We start from the raw sequence: 16,871 nt of genomic DNA, 5'->3' as shown, positions 1-16,871 counted from the left end.
GTTAAATAAGGGTGACATTGAGAAGTTCTTAACTTTTAAGACAGAGCTAATGGAGTTTAATACCATTTTTGGTTTTAGTGAAATACTCTTGTAATTTTATTTATAAGTCACTCTTAACATATTTTGTTAGAATCAACTCTTCAACTCTTTCTTAAAATTTAATAACTTTTTAATTTTATTCTTATTTAATATATACACTATCTAAAAAATAATAATATGCATAATAATAAATAAAAAGTAAAATAATGTTTATGTTAAAAATTTAACAAAATAGTAACTCATAAATATAATAATTAAAAAAAATTTCCTGCCTTATAAATGGTACTTCTCCGGTCCTAAATATAAGATTTTAGCATAAGAATCTTATATTGAGGATTGGGAGAGTATTTCTCGAAACTCTCTTATAAATTGGATTTGAGCAAATGTGGCAATTGAATTTGGACAAGAGAAGAAAATGAGCATGAACGGAGCAATTGGATTCGGATAAGAAATTGAAGAAGACTAGGCAAGACCCACTGAACCTGTTTGTCTTTCAAACTTCCCATTTAATCGCCTTTTAAAACTGCCCTTTTCAACCATTCCAGGTTTACATCATTAAATGCGAAACGAACTGATATATTCACACACACACCCCACACATAACAGGTGAAGAGAATTGAAGAACTATGGTGCGAAAGGGAGAGAAAAGAGAGAAGAAAATATTGGAAAGAGAAATAGAAATGGAGATGGAAAGGGATAGAGCGGAAAGGGAAAGAGAGAAAGAAATAGACAGGGAAGTGGAAAGAGATATGAAAATGAGAGTAGAAACTGAGATGGAAAAGAAAATGGAAAGGAAAATGGAAAAGGAGAAAAAGAAAGGAAAAGAAAAGAGGAAGGGAAAAAGGGGTTCTGATGAAGAATTGCTGTAAGACAGGGGAAGATCAGAAGTGATATACACATACATATATATATCGTTGGCTCTTTTTTACCTTTTTTTTTTTACCTCCATGTATTTCCTCTCTCTCTCTCTCTCTCTCTCTCTAGTTTCTGGATTTATTTCAGGTTTTAGTTCTCTGATTCTTGTTATGGATTCTATTCTGCGTTTTCTTTTGTTTTTAATTTTCTTATGATATTCCATGCTTTCTTTTAAGTCGAAGTTTTTGTTTCAGGTTTTATGAGTGTAGGTTGATATGTGTGTGTGTGTGTGTGTATTTGTGTTACTCCGCAAGTTCATTTTTTGTGATGTATTCAAGCAACAATATTGAGAATTAAACAGATATGTTCTGAATTAACCAATGATAAGAACTACAAAAACGTTTTAAAAAAAAAGAAAGAAAGATGATAACCCATAGAGAGCAAGAGGGGAAGAAGAATCGAATTCTCTTTGCAAGGAAAATTAGTTTGTGTGTGTATAGTTTTCTTCTTTTATAACCGTAAATTTTATTCAAACATCAGATAAAAAGGTTACATAACAAGCTGGCCAGCCATATCCTACGTGGTTTCTTAACAGCAAAAGAGAATTGAGGAAAACTATTTTTTGAACTTCCGATAATTGAGTGTATGCATTCCATGTATTAAAAAATCACACGTACATCCAGGTAAGAAAAGCATGGGATTGGCTTGTGGAGAGATTCTGATGGGGTTAAGAAATGATCATTAGAATGAGAATATATCGGACTGTTGATATTCCGATTTTCGAGTGTTGAACAATGGACTTAGATTTGCTCCATATTAAAATCAATAAGAAGTGAATACAATACAGAAAAATCATTACTTTCATACTAGGTTTCTCTCCACAGTATAAATCATTTTCTAAAAGCTAAGATATAATCTAATGTTATATACAGGTATTTTATGAAGATCAAGTCACATTTAGTAGGATTTAGTAATAGATTTAGTTTTCTTAATCTATAAAAATTAAGTAGCTCTTACGTGAAAGATCAGAACAGTATATATTAGCTTTAACTTTACAAAACTACACTGATAGTATCCGACCCTGAGAGAAATTATGATTTCTAAAATTCTTCAAAGTAGTCATTATTTTATACGAGTCTCTAACTAAAACTTAACTTCATAGTGATGCAGGGATCAATCCAAGTCACGAAAGCCGATAGCGAATAAGATCATTAACCTCACCATCTCCTCCACCAGAAGGGAGTTCTTGAATTCTGAGATGGAGGTGGTGTAAGGAGATCAAGCATGGTTTGCTTTTCTTTTGGGGTCAATGGAACGCCTCTGATAAGGTTCAAAGCCATGATATGAACATTTGTCTTCTTTCTGTGCTTGTTGTAAGCCCATACTCCAGCTGCTGCACCTGCAACTAGGATCTATTCCCAGAGAACAAGTTATTCTGGAGTCAGAATGAATATGAATCAGATCAAAATATGTTACAAATTCAAGTGTTCTCAACCCTCCTGAGAAAACTTACAGGACATAGCCATAAAGCTGCAGTCTGCAGATCAAATTTTGGTTCATAGAGTACAGTTTCCCCATATTCTTCCTCAAGCTTTTTGTATATCTCCTTGTCTGTCTTCCCACTACGAATCTCATCGCGAATTAACTGCAAGATAATACACATAATGCAGGTTACTATATGTCACAATGGTCGGCTAATTATTTTATAGAAAATTTGAGCAGATAAGGATGAAAAAAGCGCAACAAGAATTGGCAAGCAACTTTAAGAACCTATTCAGCCTGGTTTCAAAACACAAGAAACCAGTTAACACGTCTTTGATTTCCCAATAGGTCTGTTTTTTTTTTTTGGGCCAAATAGATTTCCCAATAAGTCAGGCCTACTTTATTTGATCTTTCCTAACTTCGTTAACCAAGGCTCAAATCCATCAATTTATTTCTTGATATTCCCAGGGCTAGCTTATAAAGAATTATCATACAACAATTGCCTTAAGACTAGGGGTGAAAAAAGGGAAGGGAATCTTAGCATATTAATAAAATTGAGAAATTGAATCTCTTTAAACCACTACAAAGGCATTCAAGGGAAAAAAGGGTGGAAGGAGCAGGGGAGGGGAGTCTATATTATTTTATCAAAAAAAATAAGCATAAACTGTATCACCCAAGAAAAAAAAAGCATAAGCTTTTTCTGGGTAGAAACATGGAAAACAATTTAAATTAAATCACAAAGCCAACGTAAGCACGAAAGAACTAAATAAAGTGAGAAATAACTTAATAAATTAACAAAGATTGAGATGCCTTCTTCACGTAGAAAAAACGATTAAAATGCTATGATAAGGCAAAGCAAATCGACAGGTAGCTGAAACAAATAATGAAATGACGACTCATACCATATGGATTAAATAAAATCGAACACTTGCAAGTTGCATACCAAAAACAATCTGAATAGTCCCCCACTAGATTAATTCATCAAATTTGCGACAAATCATGCACCCATTTCTTCCAACTTTGATTTCAGAAACAAGTAGATGTCGTAAACATATAGTTCTAACCAATGAAGTCTATCAATCATGAATTAGTTAATAAAAAGACAACGCTGCATAATACTCATGTTGGCCAATTCATACCACACATTTAACCTTCCCGCGTGGAAACTAAATTAGAAATTACAAGTACCGGTACCTTTCTAAGTAGAATTGCAATGTCTGCTTGAGAATCTTCAATGGACTGACTCCCACATTCTGTGCACCTCACGTTATGACTGATGTTTCTTGCCCGGGCATCAACTATCCGGGCCTCCTTTACTGCATCCACCTCACTCCCCATCACCAAAGGCAGCGAAACACTATTATTTATGTTATCTTGCTAAAGACAGCTGCAAAATCCATTGAGATAATAACAAATTGTTTGCATGTTAAAAGTAGGATAGAGGGAATTCTCTTCGTATCAATACATTGTATCAAAAAGCTAAAAGGCCAGATCAAACAGCCACAATACAAGATTATTGGGCACAATGACACAATGAGGCTTTATCATCGAGTGATTGCAAATGCAAATTCATGAATAGTTAACGCCAATAATGTAAACTAAGACCTTAGTACAAACATATTACTCATCAGAACAAGACTAACAAGATAAAAACTAAAAGATTTCTGCCTGTTCATTGAACAGCTTTCAGTGAAGGCAGTGGAGGTCAAGAGTGATGTAGAAAACACATACAAGACATACAGCTTTGCTTTAACCCTAATCCCTCATTTCTACAGCCAACTATTTAAAATAAAAAAACAATGAGTTTTGCACCTTTAAAGTAATGTCAAAAACATAATGCATATGTTTATGTTCCGCCAACTCACCTAGAAAATACAGAAATCGTCATAATATTTACTCAGAAATTAAACCCCAATTCGTTGGAATTAAACTTGATGTCACAGGCTATAGTGTATACGTCATATCAGAAGGATAACCATAAAGGACCAAGAAAACAGGGCTATAGCGTACACGCCATTGGTATTGAGTTCTGTACACATCATATCAAATTTAACTAATTAAATGACAAACTCAGAGAGAAGAAAACTCATCCTACACATAATTCCCATCTACGCATTCCCTCGAACACCTTGTGATCATGAAATTACCACCTAGTATTAACCATAGCACTTGATGAGCAACATTTCGCAAAAACTAAGCAAAATAATATTTCCTCCAATTCCCACAGTAATTTCTTAAAATCTATCCTTTAGAAATATCAAACAGCACTTCAAAACTTAAGAACTCACACTGTAGTGCAGAAAGCTAAGAGAGATATCGGAGAAGGTTTGATCAACTAGCGTGGTTCCACCACAAAGGATGCTATGCTTGAACTCAGATTGTGCATTGGAACTTCAGTCCAAAATCATACAAGCTTGCGAATGAGGAAGTGGCTACGTCCTTACGGGAGCTGCGGCCGCAGACACAGCAGGGGATCTTAGAATTTACGGAAAATATGTTTTCTAGTAAAAACTTTTTTTGGAAGTTCGCATCATGTTAACTATTATCTCGCTTCTCAATAAAGAACTTACTAAATTATGCTGCCTCCAGTTTTTAATATAAAATTTTATTTAATTTTTATTTTGGTCATAAATATAAAACCTTAATTTATTTTATCTCTTATATTTATATATTTTTTTTAAAGTAGTCCTTCTAATAATGATAGTTCTAACCAATATACGTGATTAACAAGGATATTTTAGAAAAAACAACACATATTTATTACAAATAACTAACTTAATTTCTTTCCTTAATTTTCTCAAATTAATCAAGTGGCTTTTATAATTAGAATCAAAAGTAGTAATTCAGAAGATGTCGAGAAAGCATTAAAATTAAAGTCCGCTGTGGTTTTTAAAATTCGAACTTTACTGTTCTTCTTAGAGTAGACTAATTATCATTTCAACCAATAACTTGCATAACATATATTACATGATCTCTTTAAAACTAAAAATTTCTCCATGTACGATGCACAGATTAGCATATTTAATCAGATTTAAAATTTTAACAAATTACATTACCTAAGATAGCTCAAGATTTATTTTTTATAGAATTATGATTTTTTTTAATTCATTCATATAGAATTTGAATTAAAGATGCGGAATTTAGGAGGAATAGATAAAAATTTAAAATTATTTATTTATTTCTCTATTTAAATCTATAATTGATATACTATTTAATTATAATACTCCTCGTTTAATTCAATATATTCAAATCTCAATTAAGATATTATTAAAATTCACAGTTAATTTTTCATTCCTTCATTTGAGCCTCTAATTGAAATTTTATTTATTTATAATGTTTTCCGTTTAATTCAACATATTCAAATCTTAATCACAACCTTATTCAAATTTCTTTAATGGAATATATTCTGATGTCATAATATCATATCCGACGTTTTTTAAAATGAATTGAGTATTACAAATTTTCAAAAATATTAGTTGATAGTTGATGATTAATTGATCGATATTTATGTGTATTACTACATCATGTCCTTAACATAAGAACTGGTTTGACTTTTATCTTAGTCTTAAATATAATATCACAATCCACTTTGTCTCTCATATTTATTTATTTATTTTTAAATTAATATTTGTAATAATGATAGTTCTAGTCAATACACTTGATTAACAAGTATAATTTAGAAAAGATAACACATATTTATTACAAATAACTAACTTAACTAATTTTCTTCATCTACTCGAATTAGTCAACGAGATCTTATATTAAAGATCAGAGGCAGTATTATATTATATATTTTTGCGTGATACATGTATATAATAAAATTAATAAAATGGCAAGTCTGGAATAAAAGCAAAAGGCAAAATAGATTTACAAATTAAAAACTTAAATTTTTTCGTCAGTATGAAGTATTTATATAATAAATCAACCAACATAATTTATCTTTTGCTGTGTTTGGAGATTTTTTTAAACACAACCACAAATTTTAACTTTTGACTCTAAGATGGATTTTTATGTTGTACAAAACAAAATTGTTTTTGGATGTCGTACAAAATTCTTCTCACATACGTTAGCCTCGTTAGAATCGCTTCTAAGAAAAGAGGAGGAAGAAAGAAACACCAAAAAAAAAGTGAAATGCTAATTCTCTAAGTCTTCAAAAGAAAGAATCTAAGATAGGAAAATATTAGCTTCCCCGCTCATTACTAATATCCCTTCATGGATAGACTATTTGGATCAGTAAGATTAAGAGGAGAAAATCTTCCTCCTTCATCAATAACGTCAAATATCATGTTGAGTTAAAAATCTGACTAAGCGAACAATTCCTCTCCCATTTAACTTGGATAATAAACCATAGCAATTCACGAATGTGACTTGCTCAGCGAAAAAGTTATTGGTTCAGGTGGTACATTTTCATAAGGAATACAATACAAGTTTGAATTGCGAAAAACGCATTTATTGACAGGGTTATTCCTTAACCATTTCAGACTTGAAAGGGATTAATTTCAAGTCTAATGTGACTTAAAAATACTCTTGTTTCACCTAAAAAAGCTTGGATCATAAATTATAGCAACTCACAAAATTTGCCAAAGGAATTTGCAAAAATCATAAGCTACTTGACGAATTTCCTTCTTTTTTTTGTTTTCGTTTATGTATTTCAAACAATATTTCTTTCTTTTTAATTAACTATATTTTATAAAACGCGATTTAGGATGTTGTATCTTTTTATTTTAACTCTATATTATTTTAATTAAAAAAAAAAAAAAGAACCCGCAAAGGATAGTCGACTGTTATATTTCGGATTTTTTGTCTATAAATTACTTATGCAAGGGTTCTTTAGTACATTACATATTTGCATGCATCTATTTGTATGAATTCCTAAGACTAGAATATACCCTTGTACGATTATAAAACAAAAACTATATTAAAAACACCTATACTTTCTCTTAATTTTTAAATTGATACCTATATTTTTCTTCTTAATTATTGAATTTTACTTTTCTAACAACATTATCTCTTGTAACTTTGTTCTATTAACATTTTTAATCATCATATGGGGATTAATCATGTTAATAGTGCAAAAATAAAAATTTAATTAAGAAAAAAATACACAAATACCAAAATGAAAATTGGAAACAAATATAAATATCTCCAAAAAAGTTTTCTCATTCTATAATTAAAAGTACATAATTGTTCTTGGCCTGTACGGAACTCTTTCTTGAGAACCTACATAACCCTCACCAAGCCCCATTCCTTACTTCTTGGGACTTGTAATGCACCCACTCGTATCAATAATTCTCTTCTAAAGGACCGACGTGTCATTCTCCCCAAAATCTAAAGATAATGAAAAACAAACCGACAATAATAAAATCACATAAACCACAAATCAATATTGGTAACTCTTCCACGAACAGACATCCCATGACACCAATTAAGCTTTTACGGCAAACAAATAAGCTTACTACTGCAGCACCTTACCCACCAGGCTGGGCCCACAGGCGGGTTGGCAAAAGGCCAGCCTGCTAGAATCTGAAATTTTACAGCCCCACACCACCACAGTCTAGGCCAGTGTTTTTTTTTTGGTTTAATACATTGGTCCTTCCTTGTAAGTCCTTGCTCCACCATGGGCCATGAGCTGGCCCGTTTTACCAGCACCCATCATTCCAAGATGGGTCATATAGGCGACTTGCACAACATAAGGGCACAAACATTCTTATAGCTATTTTTCTCTTTTTTGGGCAGAAGACAATGGCCACACTTTTGGTGCGCTATATGGCCACTTTTTTCAGCACCATTACACCATCAACAGAACTTTTATCACGAATAGCTCAAATGTCATTCTGATCAATCCAAAAACATTACAACCGAACCCACTATTTCACTACTTCTATCAGTAGCGTTACCAGTGGCATCACATTCCAAGAAGAAACGATATAGCGACACTGAAACAGACATGCCACAGGAAAATTGAGACTCCATGCATCTAAGACGAGTGAATATTGACATGGACCCAAAACTAGCAAAGACAAAAGGTCCCATAAATTCATGCCTCTGAGATCACGCATTAAGTCAAATGTATGTCATTCCCAAAACAGCAAATGGTCACTGCAAGATTAACTGTTCATGTGAGAACTGAAAAGGTAGAAACTAAGCCCCAAATATGGTAAGACAAATAATAAATCGGTTGGAGATGACATAAAACTCAGCATCTTGGTTTCCTAGTCTATTTGTAACCTTTGCTACAAAAATATAATAAAAGCTGTCCAAAAGATGGTGCTCGGGAGCAAGAAATGCCAGAGGAACGGTAAGTCAAAAGTAGGAAATGAATGGCCAACTTTGGGATTAGAAGAGTTGTTTACCTATCAGCTCAAAATCAGTTAGTCGAACAGTTTGATTCAAATCAGTAATGATTGATCAGGCTTGATTTTCTCTATATATAATGCAACAGTCGCAGGTCAATATGCATAGAAATAATTCATTCCCTTCTATTTCTGTTTTGTATCACTTGCGTTATTCTTTATCCTTCAGCCATCAATGCAGTGGTCTTCTGCTCCCACCACAAAGTGACAAAACTTGGTTAATGCAAGGAGACAAAAGAATGATCACTTGAGACCCAACGGGAGAAGTAATCACATACTTACGGAGAAGTATAAAAAGACAAACAAGTGGCTCTAATGGATCATACTGACTCTCTTAAGAATTCAAGAGCTATGAATCAACCCAGTAGAAAGACAAAGTGAATCTCAATAAATATTAGCAGAACAAGATTTAAGATCTAACATAATCAAGTCAGCTAAACCAAGTAAAGCAGAAAGTAATCTTGCTCATAATTTTTCAAAAATACCCTCCAAATGACGACACCAAACCTGCTCTATGCTGCAAAAATTAGCAGGCACAAACTGCCATCAGATAGCTCAAAAAATAAAAAGAAAATACATTAATATTACAGAGTAGAGAGTAATGTAGGCCATTCTACCTTCCTCATCCCATTCACAGATAAATCAGCTAAGCGGAACAGCCTTCCCATAAGTCGATGTAAAATGTCTGTTACGAGAAAACAACATAATCAACGACAACAAACATCCCAGCCAATACATGGAATGGTTATGTGAAGCATAAATGGAAGTAAAATATGACTAACCCTATTAAGCCCAAACATAATGCACCAGCTAAAGGTGCATAAGCTCAGCACCTAAAGGATCCTCCAACCAAACCAACCAATTAACTGTGCTGGTGTAAGAGCATATCCAATATAAGAAGACCTAAACACTAGAAGAGAAGAAAAACCTAAATCACTGCTTCCCATTCAAATTTGAAACAACACTAAAAATGAGCAAGACCAAAGAAAAACAAGAATCTACATGGCCCCTCCCTGATTGCAGAAGAGTTCGAGCAGAAACAAACTAGTAAATCTGCAAGAAATCAACTGAAATCCAGAAGAAAATAATAATTAATGGTGTAAGTATTGACTTAATCATATAAAAGGAACTGCATTACTTCCCACTGCTCTCAAAAGATGAGGCCTAGGTGCCCAAATCAGCATTTCACAGTTAACATCAATCTTGCCAAACAATTATAAGATCCTGAAAGCTTGCTGATACTAGAATACACATAAAGTCACCAACATTAATAAAGCATCATAGAGTTTATGAATATTATGAGAAATCATATGCCCATAGTGAGGCAAAAGCTCCAACAACAACCTCGAACGGATGGGCAAGTATGAACTCATCTCCTCCTACCACCACGCTCTCTTAATGTGAGAGAGAGCACCTCCCCTCCTCCAACATTGTAATAAGCAAGTGACATATTATCCTTGAGAAAGCCAGGTTTTCCACTCAATTTCTGTTTGTTAGCAGGGAGTTGAATCTCCCCAGCAATTTTCTCCTTCAGACTGCCAACAGTTTCAGACAGAGATTGCATGGCAATCTCCAGAACTTGTCCTCTGAGATTTCCTTCATCAATATTAGGAATTGATATACAGATACGAACTGGTCCCTGGTTGCAACAAAATAAAATCAGTAAGGATAAATGTTGAAGCTATTTTTTTGTAAATTAAAAACTAATTAATCATCATCATCATAAAAAATATCGAAGTCCCTACCGGATGTTGAGCCAGAAACTGATCTTCTGGGATAAGAGCTGAATCATCAAGCTTCTGTTTCTTTGGCTCTGGTTCTTCTGGAAGCGGAGGAGGAGCTTCCTCAGGTGGCGGCGGGGGTGGCATTCCTTGAGGCAAAGGTGGTGGAGGCATCATAGGCATCCCAGGTGGAGGGATAGGAAGAGAGGCATACGGTCGAGGAATTGAAACAGGAGTGATCTGAGAACCTGGGGGTGGAGGAACAGGCATCCCCGGTCCATTGACAGAAACTGAAGGCAACGGAGGTGGTTGACTGGACATGAATGTTTGCTGCCCAGAAGTGACTGGCACTGGATGAGAAGCAGGATGAAAAGATGGCATAATGGGTACCGGAGGTCTTGGAGGAGGCACTGAAAGACCACCACTGGTTGGGGGAGGATACTGAACTGTGGGGGGTGGAACACGGGGAAGATTCAATGCAAGTCCAGGCGGTGGTGGAAGAGGACGAATTGAAGGCATACCAGGCCTAGGAGGAGGTGCGGCAGGGCCAGGAAGGTTTCTAGCTTCATTATTAGCAACATTATTTGGATCCTCACCACCCAAACTCTGTGACATGGCTTGGTTCGCAGTTCGTCCTATGCTACCAGTGTGACCATCCCATATAACCTGCTTAGGTTGCTCATCTTTCTTCTTTTCAATTTCTGCCTTGACAGCATTGGAGACCTCCTCTTCAGTAGTACCAAAGATATCAGGACGGGTCCGTGCAAGTCCAACAATGTTTCTTGAGATTTCATCATCCTGAGCCAGCATTGTCTCACGAATTTTGGCAAACATCCTTTCCTTTTGTTCTTTGAACTTGGGATCAATGAGAGAGATTCGCATATGTTCAGACATTTCATTAATTGGAATTAACTCACCAGTAATTGGGGAAACAACAAATTTTGTCGGATCTCTTTCTGCAGGAATCCTTTCCTCTGGTCTTTTCCAGTTTTTGACAATCCTCATAGGTGGCTCAGGCTCCTCTGTAACATTGACCCCACCTTTCTTCCCATCATCATTATCTTCCAAACTAGCTGCCCTCATGCCCTCTTGAACAAGTTGGGCCTCTTCCTCATCCATTTCCATTTCAACTTCCTTTTCAGGTTCAACTATATCTTCTTCCATGGCTGAAACCTTGCTTCTCCTTATAACCTCCTCAAGAGTCATCGGGGGAGGCAGCTCCTTATCCTCATCATCAGCAAAATCTATTGTTTCAACCACAACAAAATCATGCCAATCTATCATCGCCATTTGAATCCTTTCCTGCTCTATTTCATCCTCAGCCTTTTGCCGAGCTTGCTCCTGTGATCGCTCCCATTCCAGCCTGTTCACACACCGTTCAAGGACAGTAGTCATGTCAGAAATGCTTTTCCTCAGCTTCTCTGTCAACCCCTTCGGAGGCATCAAAACCTTAGAATACGCGTCTGCAAGGGAAGTGAAGAATGTAAACATGCTGTGGGTTGGTTTCAAGAAATGGAATTGAGGATTATTAACCTCCCTACTAGTCAACCCTGTCAAGAATGATTTTCCATTTCGAGCCACAAATTGTGCGGTGAGCTTTATAATATCCAGCTCTTCCCCTGTAATCCCTTCAGGAAGCCGAACTGTATACTGCTCAGCTTCAGGGGGTTCAAGTACTTTCCTTACAGGCTTAAATTGAGAGGAGGGGTCAGGCTTTATTGTTGCTGTAGGTGCTGCTGCAGCATCATTACTGTCAGAGGCTGGCGCAGAGAAGGTTGATTCAGACAAAGCTGAATCTATAGGTTGCAAAGGAGATTGCTGGGTGGAAGATTGGTTTTGGGCACGAAATTCCGCTAGTCGATGTTGATAATATGCATGATAGGGATCCGATGAATTCAGGAAATTGAACTTGACATTGCCAGTGTTATTTGCAATGATCCTTTTCTCAAATTCAGGACCGTTTTTTGCAACGAACTGGGCTGTTTTATCGACAATAGTTCTAATGTCTGGAGGGGGATGTATGATTCCAATAGTTCTAGTGTGGGTAGCAACTGATGTAGAATTCGATTTGGTCTGCTCCTCGCTAGACGATTTTTCATCCTCCCTCTCCTCAGGCAATTGAGCCTCAGGGCGAGGACCTAGATTTCCATCAGAGGGAGGAGCAGGCAGAGGCAGTATCGGTAATGAACCCAACATTATGGCGACTTCAAAACAATTCCCAAGTCTTTTACCGCCTTACCTTTACGTTAAAGCAAAAGTAGGGCATAGAAGTAGGCGATAGCTATCAAAACCAACCTGCAAATTGAAGATGCAACAGGGCCACCGATTAGAGTAAAATCTAAACAAAAATCAAACAAAAGAATAGCACGACGAAATCAGTGAGACCAGCAGATCAACAAACATGGAAATTATATTTAACATAAAAACACTCAGAACAACGAGAGACACGGAGGACAGTGAATGAGAGCCACCAACGTTTACGATTTCGCCTTAACGGCGACGGAGACAAGGTAACGACGGGCACGGAGGATTCAGAAACAAGGAAGCTGAAGAAGCTGCAGGCTATTCGAATAGTAGGGAGAGAGTGAAACGAACCGGAGGGGTGGAGAGTATAGAGATTCAGAAAGAGACTTCTTCACAACTCTCTCAAACAGAGTACCCCAACCCCTCTTCACTACACGCACACAGATTCAGACACAGAGAGATGGAGAACAAGTGGAAGACGCACCTGCTTGCTGTCGATGCTGACGGAGATGAAGACGAAGGACGCGTGCAATCTAATCGCGAGCTCTCCCCTGTCTCCTCAACCCAACAAGCAGAGCTCCCGAATCCTGATTTGAGTAGGGTTTGTGACTTGTGCCTTTTCTTCCTGCATAGAAATTATAGCAGTCCCTATATCGCAAATATATATATATATATATATATACACACACACACACACACATAGCAGTCCGATAAATAGAAGTAATTTGCAAAATTGGAAGATAAAGGCAAGTGACTTGCATTTACCTCCAAAACTTGGGGAATTATTGGCAAACTTCTCAAAATTACTTTTGGAGCCCAAACCGTGATTTGCTTCCAAAAGTTATAAACACCTCATTTTTTTATGAAATGATGGTTTGGCTCTAAAATTATTGTTTGACCTATCTGAACTATGGTTTTATGAAAAGCAAAAAAATGTTACTTCTTGAAAATGTGGTCCTCTGTTTTTACATTGTAATACTACTTTTGGTTCTTAATATAGGAGTTAGTTAACTAATTTAAGTAGATTAAGAAAATTAGCTAAATCAATTATTTGTAATAAATAGGTGTTGTTTTTCCTAAAATACCCTTTCTAATCATGTGTATTAAAGTACCATTTAATAAAATATTTAACATGTATTACAAGGACTACTTTAAAAAATAAATAAATATGAGAAATAAAATAGATTAAAATTTTATATTTAGGACCAAATTAAATATTAAAATAATTTTTATATTAAATATCAGAGGTAGTATGTCGTTAAAGAAACTAGTTGTGAAAAAAAAAATTTTGTTGGCAGAAAAAATCATTTTTCTAAAACATATTTTATATACACATATTAATTACAATTTTTTATATATTATTTATTATGTTGCCAAAAAAAATATTATTAACAAACTTATCACTTCAAATAAAAATATATTATAAAATCTATCTTTTATGTAATTATCATATTAATTTATGTCTTTTTAGTAATTTGCACATATAAAAAGTATTTCTAATAATAATTATCCAAACACTCTTATTTTATGAGAATAACTTTTTTCACAAAATCTATTATCAAAAATAACTTTTCCCTCATAAGTTATTCTCCAAACCATGGTTTGATTTCATCCAAATACTCTCTTAATGACTTACAATTAAAACTAAAATAATCTTACATATATTTTTAGAAGCCAAACAAAGATGCAAGTTAACTCTTTTTCGTTTTCCTCACACCAAACAGGCCGTTTGGTTCTATTCCAGAGGAAAGATTACATATTATCCTAATATGATGAGCCGATTTACGTGTTTGGTTAGTTGTATAATGTGAAATGGATTACATTTTAATCCACCTTAGGACCGGTAGAAGAGAAGTTTTAATATTATTTTATTTGGATTAGTAAGGGGGAAAGGAAAGATTTTTAATATTATCTTGTTTAATTAAGAAAGAGAAGAAAGAGTTCACTAAAAAAAATTGTATTAGCGACATAATTTTTTTCTCCCTAATTCTTTCGTGGCAAATTGATTGAGTGACGGTATTTTAGTTCCATTGTGACATCTCAAATTTTTATTTTCAGGATTTAAGTTAAGTAATATTAGGATAAGACTTATAATTTAAGTAACACTATGTTTTGAACAGGTTTTTTGAAATGCAGGGTAGTCCTCTTGCTTGGTTGGTACATTTTTTTAAACTCCCCTCTTTTTGTTTGGTTGAGATATTTCTTAAAGAGGAAAGGGTTCTCCTTCCCTCTTATTCTTTTCTAACCTCCCCTCTAAAAATGGGATTTTTTAGAGAAAATGTGGGAGATAAATTTTATATTCTCAAATTAATCTAAGTAAAATATTTTAATTCCTCTCTTGTTTTTTTAAGTTTTTAACCCTCTTATTTTTTCTACGCCCTAATATGCTGTGCCCACATCTCAAGAAACTGCCATCACACAATTGAGCCAATCAATCGTCATCTTCTTCTGAGCTTCAGGTCCATATTCTTTGACTTTTCTATTCATATTATGAGCAGCTGTAGGAAAAAAAAAATAATGGCTAAAAGCAATATAAAACAATACAAATCATACGGGGTTAGGACATGTTTGCTGGGAATCTTGGATTTACGAAAGCAAGAATTGATAAAGACGATGATGAGTGTTTCCAAGCTATAGCGCATTAACCAATTAACCTAAACTCGCAACAAAATTGAAGTTACCACTTGGCATGCCATTTGATATTTTTGTTGTAAATGAATTCTCTTTCTGATAAGATATTTGCCCACACCCGAAGCCATCAACATTCCCACTCCACCTAATTTCTTTACCATTCTTCAGTACTGCGGCGTATATAGTTTCACAATCATAATGCGCAAAAATTTTTTGCAATATTAATTGTGGTTATAGTTCGCAAGATATTTTCTTAGATACGTATTAGATGCAAGATGGCTTTAAGTCCTAAGCCTTTGCAGAGTCTTACTTAGCACTTGGAAAAATAGAAATCCTGGTTGACATCTTTATATTAACTTAGATATAGTTTTTAATTTGTTTTCTCTTCAAATTTGACTAATATATGAGATACTGTCACTAGTGTGGCAGTGAGAGACCCTCAATCACATGTAGATTTTGATAAATTATAATTTATTTACTAGGTAGTTCTCATTCCCATTTCTATTACTTTTATTACACATATATGCTAATGATTCATTTTTATTGATATTAGATTAGACGTACATAATATAAGAATTGGCAAAAGAAATTTATTCGTGTTTATCCAACTAATTAACATTATGGTATCTATGATTTGAGTGGAAGTATTTTTTATTTATTTATTTTAGATGGAATTGGTAAGACATAAATATATATTGATTCGCCAAATGTTGATTCAATATTTTATTTTGGTTCGTCGATACTTGAAATTGCGTCGAAGAACTATAATTCAAGTCATTTGTGCTATTGTATAGTTCTATGTGACTCATATGTGGAATAAGAAAAAAAATGTTATAATATGAGCTCCAGAAGAGAAAGAGTATGTGAAAAAGTAATGACTCAAATAACTAATAGTAGAAATGATCAAGACATGATTAGGATGGGTCCTGAAACTTTTTTTAAAATTATATAGTATGTTAGAGAGATAGGGCAACTTACGAGCCACACGATATGCAAGTGTGGAAGAACAAGTTGCTAAGACTCTTCATATATTAGTACACAAAGAAAGAAATTGTGTAATTAACTTTATTTTTCAAAAGTCTGGTGAGACAATTAGTCAACACCTCTATAAAGTATTAGACGTTATTACTGAACTAGAAGAAAGATTTTTTGTACAATCTAATGGTTTTTTAGTGCCTTCTAAGATTTGTAATAAGGGTAAATTTTTCCCTTTTTTTAAAGATTATGTTGTGCATTAGATGAGATACATATACATGTTAAGGTATCTACAATAGATACCCCTCAATATCATGGTAGGAAAGAGTACCCAATACAAAATATTTTAACAACATGCTCATTTGATCTAAAGTTTACTTATGTGCTCTTAGGGTGGGAAGACACAGCATCTGACTCAAGAATTTTAAAGAATGCATTGACTAGAGAAGATAGGCTTAAAATCCCCCCATGGTAACTGCTTGAATAATTTTTAAAATTAATCCAATTAATCAAGTTATTATCGCTCATTTATATTAATTATTTTCATTCATATATAGGAAAATATTACTTT

General features: G+C 34.4%; 2 protein-coding genes across 12 annotated transcripts; both read right to left on the bottom strand.

The window, feature by feature from the left end:
• Positions 1 to 1,894: 1,894 nt before the first annotated feature.
• Positions 1,895 to 4,831, bottom strand: LOC114725101 (cytochrome c-type biogenesis CcmH-like mitochondrial protein). Of its 2 annotated transcripts, XM_028911563.1 has the most exons (5): positions 4,665 to 4,831; positions 4,467 to 4,526; positions 3,571 to 3,763; positions 2,408 to 2,539; positions 1,895 to 2,306 (listed from the first exon to the last, which is right to left on the bottom strand). In XM_028911563.1, the coding sequence occupies exons 3-5, from the start codon at positions 3,712 to 3,714 to the stop codon at positions 2,112 to 2,114; spliced, it is 471 nt and encodes a 156-aa protein (XP_028767396.1). In that variant the 5' UTR covers positions 3,715 to 3,763; positions 4,467 to 4,526; positions 4,665 to 4,831; the 3' UTR covers positions 1,895 to 2,111. The 2 variants fall into 2 exon arrangements, with proteins under 2 accessions (XP_028767396.1, XP_028767397.1); XM_028911564.1 differs by lacking the exon at positions 4,467 to 4,526.
• A 2,681-nt stretch (positions 4,832 to 7,512) lies between these two features.
• Positions 7,513 to 13,307, bottom strand: LOC114725091 (probable splicing factor 3A subunit 1). Of its 10 annotated transcripts, none has more exons than XR_003738397.1 (5): positions 13,179 to 13,307; positions 10,475 to 12,745; positions 10,074 to 10,368; positions 9,347 to 9,414; positions 7,513 to 8,917 (listed from the first exon to the last, which is right to left on the bottom strand). XR_003738397.1 is itself a non-coding variant. In XM_028911552.1 (4 exons), exons 2-3 carry the CDS (start codon positions 12,644 to 12,646, stop codon positions 10,099 to 10,101), a joined length of 2,442 nt encoding a protein of 813 aa, XP_028767385.1. In that variant the 5' UTR covers positions 12,647 to 12,745; positions 13,179 to 13,307; the 3' UTR covers positions 9,026 to 9,414; positions 10,074 to 10,098. The 10 variants fall into 10 exon arrangements, 1 of the variants encoding a protein (XP_028767385.1); XR_003738393.1 differs by having other exon boundaries at positions 7,517 to 8,942; positions 9,512 to 10,368; positions 13,179 to 13,306; XR_003738391.1 differs by having other exon boundaries at positions 7,517 to 8,917; positions 9,512 to 10,368; positions 13,179 to 13,306.
• Positions 13,308 to 16,871: the final 3,564 nt, after the last annotated feature.

This window comes from Neltuma alba, unplaced genomic scaffold, assembly GCF_004799145.2.
Source record: "Neltuma alba isolate B1F8T4 unplaced genomic scaffold, ASM479914v2 tig00012225_pilon, whole genome shotgun sequence".
Taxonomy (NCBI): Eukaryota; Viridiplantae; Streptophyta; class Magnoliopsida; order Fabales; family Fabaceae; genus Neltuma; species Neltuma alba.
This window is presented reverse-complemented; position numbering and strand designations above follow the sequence as displayed.